At 37.2% G+C, this 9,281-nt stretch overlaps 1 protein-coding gene across 9 annotated transcripts in view; it reads left to right on the forward strand.

Moving 5' to 3' along the window:
• LOC106874415 (myb-like protein U) overlaps positions 1–9,281 on the forward strand; it is a 216,939-nt gene that overhangs the window by 102,616 nt on the left and 105,042 nt on the right. The window contains exon 2 of one of the 9 annotated variants that reach the window (XM_052976708.1): positions 7,462–7,492. The exons of the other annotated variants lie outside the window; for them this stretch is intronic. Within the exon in view, the coding sequence (XP_052832668.1) occupies positions 7,481–7,492 (12 nt within the window). The 5' untranslated portion in view covers positions 7,462–7,480. The remainder of the gene's footprint in view (positions 1–7,461; positions 7,493–9,281) is intronic. 9 annotated transcript variants of the gene reach the window in all.

Raw genomic sequence — 9,281 nt, forward strand, 5'->3', positions numbered from 1 at the left:
CTTATATTATATATTTTTCACTAATATTATCATTACATGCTTTTCACCACACAGCCAAACACAGCTCTGTGTTTATGTATATGCAGTGCAGTGTTTTGTTTTTCTGGTTTTCTCTTGTATTGGAAAGTGCTCTACGTAAGTTTGTTTGCAGGTGTGGTTAAGAAGCTTGCTTTAGAAACCGCATGATCTCATGTTCAGTCTCACTGTGTGGCACCTTGGGCAAGTGTCTTCAACTGTAGCCTTGGGCTGACCTAACCATATGAATAAATTTGGTAGACAGAAACTGTGAAACTCCATCATATATATGTTTGAGTGTGTTAGCATTTGTGCCCCCATCACCACCAAAATGTTCAGTGGCATTTCTTCTGGCTTTACATTCTGAGTTCAAATCCTACTGTGGTCGACTTCACCCTTTATTTTTTTGGGTCAAAATAAGTATAAGTTGAGCAATAAGATCAGTGTAACAGACTTTTAAAATCTCTCCACAAAATTTCAGACCTTGTACCTGGCAAAACTGGTAAAGCAATTGATGAAATGACACAGTGTTTTCATTGCTTTTCTGTGTTAAAAACTTGCTGAAGTACTGAGGTCATATTTGCCTGTTATCTTTGTGGAGTCATTAAAATAAACACCAGTCAAGTACTGGTTGCTATAATCAGCTATATCTTCCTCTTCCACAAAATGCATGGCCTTCAGCCAATATAAGAGAGCAATGTCATCAATTACCTGAAATTGTCAATTACCTTGTTTATCGAGTGAGGTATAGTGTTTAATTAGGTTTCCATATGGTTATTATTTATTAAATTTTTTGTTTGTTTTTCTTTTGTCAATTCATTTGATTAATGCTTTATATGTATATATTATCATCATCATCATTTAATATCCGTTTTCTATGCTGGCATGGGTTGTGTGGTTTGACTGGAGCTGGTAAGACCAGAGACTGCACCAGGCTCCATTGTCTGTTCTTGTGTGTGTTTGAAAGAGACGATCATCTTCCCATCCACTTTTCCATGCTTGCATGGGTCAGACAGAATTTATTGAGACAGATTTTTCTATGGTCAGATGCCCTTCTTGTTGCCAACCTTCGCCTGTTTCCAGGTAAGGTAATATCTCCCTATGATCAGACAGGTTTTCATGGAAAATTTGAAATGAACACCACCGCTTACATGACAGTGACACTCATTTACAACTGTTACAAAATGTTCAGATGAGAAGTGATGCACACGTGCGCATGCAGGTTTCTTTCAGTTTCGGTTGCCATGCAGTGGGACTGAAACTAAACTCATGTGGTTGAGTGAAACAAACTTTTTTAGAGAAGTTATAATCTTAAAAAATAAAATAAATAATAGACAATAATGATTGAATATTAAAGTTTTAAAATTATTTCAAATAAAAGCTGTAAAGATATTACTGTAATATAGGATTAGGTATGGCTGTGTGATTAAGAAGTTAATTTTACAGTCATCTGGGTTCAAGTTCAAACCTGCTGTGCTGCACCTTGGTCAAGTGTCTTTTCTAGAGTGTTGTATGTGATTGCTAATAACAGCTAAGTTTCTATCATATTACAATCTAGATGCAGGTGTGGCTATGTGGTAAGAAGCTTGCTTCCCAACTGCATGGTTCTGACACCTTGGTCATGTGTCTTGTATATTATTATCGCTTTGGGCTGACCAAAGCCTTGTGAGGGGGGTTTGATAGATGGAAACTGAAAGAAGCCCATCAGAGAGATAGATAGATAGATAGATAGATAGATGTGCATGTATCTTTGTGTTTGTTCACCACCACCAGTACCCCAGCATGGCTGCAGTCTAATGACTGAAACAAGTAAAAGATTAAAGATGTCTTTAAAAATGGAAGGCACATTTAAGGATGTAGTCCTAGATATGATGTGTCAGAAGTGGGTGGAGGAGACAAAAAGATGAAATGGTCTTAACTTGAATTTCTTTGATTATAAGTCTGCTAGAATTATGACTGGTCTGGCACTAAGTCATAATTCTAGCAGACTGAAGGTCTGTACCAGCCATAGGCAAACTGTGGCTCATGGGGCTTTCTGAATGGCATGCCTTATGAAAAATTACCTTAGACTTTTTTTTGTAATGGCATGGCCCACTTGATGATGAGCTGTGTCTTGCTTGACCCACTCTTCAAAAAAGAATGGCCATGCCTGGTGTAAATTATGGTAAATTTCAGCCAAGGAGAATATGAAAGCTAAATAGTTGAACTACTTAGCAAAACATGAAGAATTCAAATGAAGCTACTGACAGCTTGGTGGTGTATATTTTAACAGATGGTAAATGATTCAATGCCAACCACCATGTATGACACAGTTCCCACTTCCCTGTTCAATGTGTACATGGCTTTAGAGGAAAGGATATACAGCTAAAAAATATTTACTTTAACAATTCAGGCAATTTTTTTTTTCTTTTTCTTTTTTTTCTTTTTCTGATTTTATTTGTAATTTATGCAGAACAATCCAACCCATCCCCTGCTGCTGGCTATGGATAACTTAGTCCTTAAGTCTAAGCAAAAATAATAATCCCCTCTGCTATATAAGGCCTGAAATTTTGGTAGGGAAATGGGCTAGTCAATTATATCTACTTCAGTGCTCAATGGAGACTTATTTTATTCACCCTGAAAGGATGAAAAAGTAAAATCGACCTTGGCAGAATTTTAACTCAGAATGTAAAAATTTATGAAATATCACTAAGTATTTTGTCTGGTGTGCTGACAATTCTACCAGCACAAGGCCTGAAATTTTGCAGGGAATAGGGGCTAATTGAGTACATTGACTCCAGTGCTTAACTGGTACTTATTTCATTGATCTCAAAATGATGAAAAGCAAAGTTGACCTTGGGTAGAATTTGAACTCAGTATGTGTATGTGTGTACATATATGACAAGCTTGTGTCAGTTTTCTTCAACCAAATCTGTTTACAAGGCATTAGTCAACTTGTGTTGATAGTAGAAAATACTTGCCCAAGGTGACATATAGTGGGATTGAACCCAAAGCCATATGAATGGGAAGCAAACTTTTTAACCACACAGGCATGCCGTTCCTCACAGTTGCATTTTTCTTCCAAGTCCACTGTATTTTGGACTACATTATCCAATGTCTTTTTTTTTTAAGTAGGGTATAACTTGAGTTACGTATTCAGCTACTATTTGTAGCAGGTCAAGTGACTTTGTTACAGATCTTCTGTCAACTAATGCTCATTGTGACATGACCTCATAATGTGTTTCCCTCATGCAGTCTTGAACATGTTGGCTCCTGCTTGTGGTAGTAAAGCAACATGAAACAGGCCCAGCACTTTCATCAGAGACATTAGCAATGGAGAAACTAATTTTCCGACCAAATACAAACCCCTGATCCCATAGACAAAGTATTGACAGGATTATTTAGAGAAGAGTGTTTTGGGATGGTTTCTCATTGTTTCCAATTTTGAGCATGAAAATATTTTCAAAAGTCTGGCCCTAGAAAAGACACTTGGTGCAGGCATGGCTGTGTGGTAAGGAGCTTGCTTCCCAACCACATGGTTCCGGTTTCAGTTCCACTGCATGGCACTTTGGGCAAGTGTTTTCTACTATAGCCTCAGGCCGTCCAAAGCCTTGTGTGTGGATTTGGTAGACAGAAACTGAAAGAAGCCCATTGTAGATGTGTGTGTGTGTGTCCACCAGTACTTGACAACCAGTGTTGGTGTGTTTACATCCCCATAAAGGCTTAAAAAATAAGCACTAGGACTAATTCAGTCAACTAAAAAAATAAGTCAAGGTGGTGCCCCAGCATGGCTGCAGTCTAATGACTGAAACAAGTAAAAGGTATGTATTTTTGATTTCTAGATGAATAATGTTTATTGAAGTGTCTCTTTATGTCAGATTGAGTTCTGCATTGCTATCTCCACCTTTAGTTACAAATCTTTGAAAAGGCGAAAATCAGTATTGAAAAGCAGAGTTAAAGTGATTGTTTTCTTGTAGGTAACAGTTTCTTAGTTTATCTCTTGTTGCTCATCAGCATTGATTTTTTTTTTTCTTTTTCTTTTTCCATTTCTGCATTCATTTTTTTTCTCCACTTCCTGTTGGTTTGGACATGAAGACTTTATTGTCTCATGTCCTAGGTTTTCATAGCATACAAGTGACTGAGATCACAAAGTACCCCTGTATGGGTCATCAGTCCATTGCAGGATTATTTACTCATTTACAGCTGAGTAAACTGAGTTAACATGAAATGTTTTGCTCATGAACACAATGCACTGTCCAGTCCTGGAGTTTAAAAACAAACAAACTTGTAATTGTGAATGCAATACTGCTCACCATAGGCCACATGCCTTCAACCTGTTGGCCTGATTTGGTTGGAAATCCTCAAAAATTTTTCACTACATTACAACAGTGACATACCCTGTGACGGTTCTCTTATATTTTGGTGTGTCTGGTAACAGTGCCTTCCTTAAATTTGGTTCAGTTTGGTAGAATTGTTAGAGCATCAGTTTTTCTTCTGCCTCATTACATTCAAAGTTCAAATTTGGCCATGATCAACTTTGCCTTTCATCCTTATGGGATCAATAATATAAAGAGCCAGTCAAGTGCAGGGGTCAATGGTATTGACTACCCCCACCCTCAAAATTGCTTGTCTTATGCTATTATATTTTTCTGCTTGTTCCTGTCATCTGGCTGTTTTGTCTGTGTGTTACACCAAGGGAGAAAGACATAGGATAGAGAAAGAGAAGGGGGAGGATGGGAGACAAAGAGAGAAACAGAAATAGTGGGATCAGTGAAAAAAATAGAAAGAGGGAAAAAGTCTATATTCTGTATTTGTATGCTGAAATCATAGGCACAATCAAGACGTTTAACATAATGAAACAATAAAGATCTATAAAGTTATGCATTAAATAATACATTAATAGATAGTTAAATTAAAGTGAAATAACCTTAGCAAATAACTGTGGATATCACTCTTTTACCTTTTACACATTCCAGACCAAAGGCTGTGACCATACTGGGGTACTACCATAATTTTTTTTTTTTTTTTTTTAATTATTCGGTTTAAATGTTTATTGATATTATGAGAGTTGACAGATAAACACATTGGCTGAAAGGAAAGAAGATATTCAAATATACTGACTTACACTGTGGAATTTCCATGGGTCCTCCTAATTTATTATTAAGGTGGCGAGCTGGCAGAATCATTAGCATGCCTAGCAAAATGCTTAGAGGCATCTTGTTCATCGTTACATTCTGAGTTTAAATTCCACGATTGCCTTTTGTCCTTTTGCATTTAATAAAATAAGTACCAGTTGAGACCTGGGATCGATCCAATCGACTTACCCACCTCCCTCAATATTATGGGCCTTGTGCCAAAATTTGAAATTGTTATTAAGGTGGTGAGCTGGCAGAATTGTTAGCATGCCAGGCAAAATGCTTAGTGGCATTTCACCTGTCTTTATGTTTTGAGTTCATATTCCGCCAAGGTCAACTTTGCCTTTTATCCTTTTAAGGGCCAATGAAATTAATACCAGTGAAACATTGGGGTTGATATAATGGACTAGTCCCCTCCCCCAAAAATTTCAGGCTTTGTGCCTATAGTAGAAAGGATTACTATCATTATCATTATTATTATTATTATTATTATTCGGCAGTGTCATTAGAGCATTGGAAGAAATGCTTTGCAGTATTTCTTCTGACTGGCTACTTTTAGAATTCAAATTCTATCAAGGTCAACTTTGCTTTTCATCCTTTTGTCAAAATTAGAATAATTGTTCTTCATTAGACATTCTTTCTACTGTCTATCTCTGTCTCAGTGAGAGGGTTTATCATGATACAACCCTCTGGTAAGTTCTCTTATAATGACTTCTTGTACTTTCTGTCCGTTCTTACTTCTTTGGGTAATATAACATGATATTGGCCAGGATGGAGGGTCAGTAGTATTAAAATTTTTTTTTATCAATGAATCAGGCAAATCATTTTCTAGGCTTTGTGTCTTCTTCACAATTTATAAAATATAAAATTCATACATCATTCCAAATAATGGTCGTGTGTGTGTGTGTGTGTGTGTGTGTGTGTGCTATATATTGGGTCATCCCATAAATAAGGTGTTTTTTTTCAATTGCATGAGCTAAAAGTCAGAGGAGAATAGGATAAACTACCTGCATCAAATTGCTATAAAAGCAGGTAGTAATTTTACCTTATTCTTATTCTTAGTGCAAGTTTTGAAGAGCGTACATTTTAACAGTTATTTTTTCAGTCATAATGGAAGTGGCAAAAGAGTATATTTGGCATATTTTGCTTTATGAGTTCAATAAAGGCAACAATGCAACAGAAAGTGTGAGGAATATTAATGCAGTATATGGGGATCAGACAATAAGTGTAAGCCAGTGTCAATGATGATTCCAGAAATTCCAAGCCTCATCTTGGAAAAGCTGTAGAGCTCAATGAGGATGTCCTGCAAAGCCTGATGAACTAGCAGGGAAGCTCGGATTTGGTCATTCAACCAGTCATTCAAGTCAATACTAGAAGAAAAATGACCAATTTTGGTTTCAAGATGAAAGGTGTTCTTCAATCAGGATAATGCTTGGCCACATACAGCGAGGATGGCATTCCAAAATCTGGCGCAGTTTGAATGGGAAACGATGCCCCACCCACCATATTCACTGGACGTTGCCCCATCTGGTTATCATTTATTCCGCTGTCCTCAAAATCATTTGGACGTAAAAAATATGAATTCTGTAGACTACGTCAGAACAGTATTGGAGGAGTATTTTTCATCATAGACAAGTGAATTTTGGAAGAGAGGCCTTGCAAGTCTACCAGATAGATGGAAGAGCATTGTAGAAAATGAAGGAGAGTATATTTTAGATTAAAAAAGAACTTTGTTTATCTTAATTTTGAAAAATAAAAGAAATATAAAAAGTATTGGGATGACCCAATACTTTCTCACAAGTGGCTGTAAAAAGCTAACTGCAAACTTGTTCTCAATGAAGCATTTAAATAGCTTAGAAGACTATGACTAAGACAACTTAGTGTGATTGAGTGGAATTTAGCTGCTATTTCTAACATTTCAAGTGACATATTGGTAGATCTCTCATTGGCTCAGTCTCTATTAGTACATACATGTGTCTACACTAGAAGACCCAACTTTGAAACTGATAACATTGCTGCTTGCGTAAATTTGTTCATTTGATGCACAACATCAACTAGAACCTCCTTGAGATAAAACTTGAGATTTCCCTCATCACGTGGATTTATCACAAACACTCTGATTAAAGGTCTAAATACTTTAATCACTCAATTTAAATATTTTAATCATCATTATATGCTTATTTTGTTGTAGTGTTTTGATCATTTTGCTTTGTTCATTTTTTAAAATAAAATCTGACATATCAGCATGTGTGTATGTGTAAGAGAGAGAGAGAGAGAGTTTGTGTGTGCATGTCCTTGACTGTCTACTTCAGGGTTCATCTGTCTATTTCAGTGTCATCTTGTTTATTCCAATGTCCAGCAGTGTAAGTGTCCATCAATTTGTCCATATACCTTTGAGTTTCTGTTTGCCTGTCTGCCTCTTTAAGTCTACAGTCTGCCAGTTTCTTTGAGTCTTTTCTATCTGTCTGCCTGCTTGTCTGTTTGAGTCTCTGTTCTGTCTGAGTCTCTGGTCTGCCTATCTACTTGTCTGTTATGGTCCCTGGTCTGTCTGTCTACCTAACTGCTTGAGTCTGGTCTGTTTGTTTGCCTGTTCAAGTCTCATCCGCCTGCTTGTCTGGTTTGGTTTCTGACCTGTCTATATGCCTGCTTGAGTCTCTGGTCTGTCTGTCCATCTACCTGTCTGAGTCTCTGCTCTGCCTGCCTGCCTGTTTAAAGTCTGGTCTGCCTACTTGTCTGTTTGACTCTCTGGTCTGTTGCCTGTCTGCCTATTTAAATCTGATTTGCCTGCTTGTTTGTTTGGATCTCTGATCTGTCTACATATCTGCTTAAGTTTGGCTTGTCTATCTACCGAAGTTTCTGATCTGCTGGCCTGCCTGTTCAAGTCTCTGCTCTGTCTGTCTGTCTGCCTGCATGTTTGTGTCTCTGGTCTGCCTGTCTGTCTGCCTGTTTGAGCATCTAGTCTATCTGTCCATTTGTTTGCATGTCTACTCTTCAGCCTGTCTAAGTATCTCTCTGTTTGCCTGCCTAAATATTGTTTATCTTAGTCTTGAAGGTGATAAGTTCAAAGGAATGTTGCCAAGTGACTCACTATGAAGTCAAAGCTAGAAGTTCAAGAATCAAATGTTTAATCCATATATTTTGTCAGACTTGTGGATTATCTTAGGTTTTCACTTCACCTGCAGGTTTCAATAAATTTTCCAAATAATCAGGATTTTGACAGTTTTTCTAATGACTTTTTATATATTTTAAAAATTTACCTTTATTTTTGTTTTGTCTTTTATTTCGCACTAGTTTTCAGTCATTGGATCATGGCCATGCTAGAGCATCACCTTGAAGGCTTTTAATTGACCAAATCAACTGCAGTACCTATTTTTCTTTTTAAGTTTGTTACTTTTCTTGACATTTCCATTTGCTAAACTGCTAAGCTATGGGGGTGTAAATGAACCAACACCAGTTGTCAAGCAGTGGTGGGGTAGATATCCACACACACATGCAGTTTCTGTCTACCAAATTCACTCACAAGGCATTAGTCATCCCAGGGCTATAGTAGAAGAGACTTGACCAAGGTGCCACACTGTGAGACTGAACCTGAAACCACAGGTTGCAAAGCAAGCTTCTGAACTGCACTACTAATATTTTCTCGTGTTAAGGTCATCTCTACAGATTTTCTATAGATGACCTCAACACATTTAAGTACACTGCTAACACAGTAGTACACAGTATTGACTTAGAAAAACATTTAATATACTTTGCAGCATATTATGGTTGCATAACAAAATATTGTGTGCCTTCAAGTCACTAATACTTCTTGTATTTGAATTAATCCAAGGAATTGGGCCATGCACATAAATGCATGTTTTTAAACTGAGGATGCAGGTTCTTGCATACAAATGATAAAATAATAGTATTTTAACTTAGATCCCTGCTCCCATTTCATATTTTTACTAATTACTAAAGGTGCAGGAGTGGCTGTGTGATAAGTAGCTTGCTTACCAGCTACATGGTTCCGGGTTCATTCCCACTGCGTGGCACCTTGGGCAAATGTCTTCTACTATAGCCTTGGGCCGACCAAAGCCTTGTGAGTGGATTTGGTAGACGGAAACTGAAAGAAGCCCGTCGTATATATGTATGTATGTGTGTGTATATGTTTAT

The sequence above is a fragment of the Octopus bimaculoides genome, chromosome 25 (assembly GCF_001194135.2).
Source record: "Octopus bimaculoides isolate UCB-OBI-ISO-001 chromosome 25, ASM119413v2, whole genome shotgun sequence".
Lineage (NCBI taxonomy): Eukaryota > Metazoa > Mollusca > Cephalopoda > Octopoda > Octopodidae > Octopus > Octopus bimaculoides.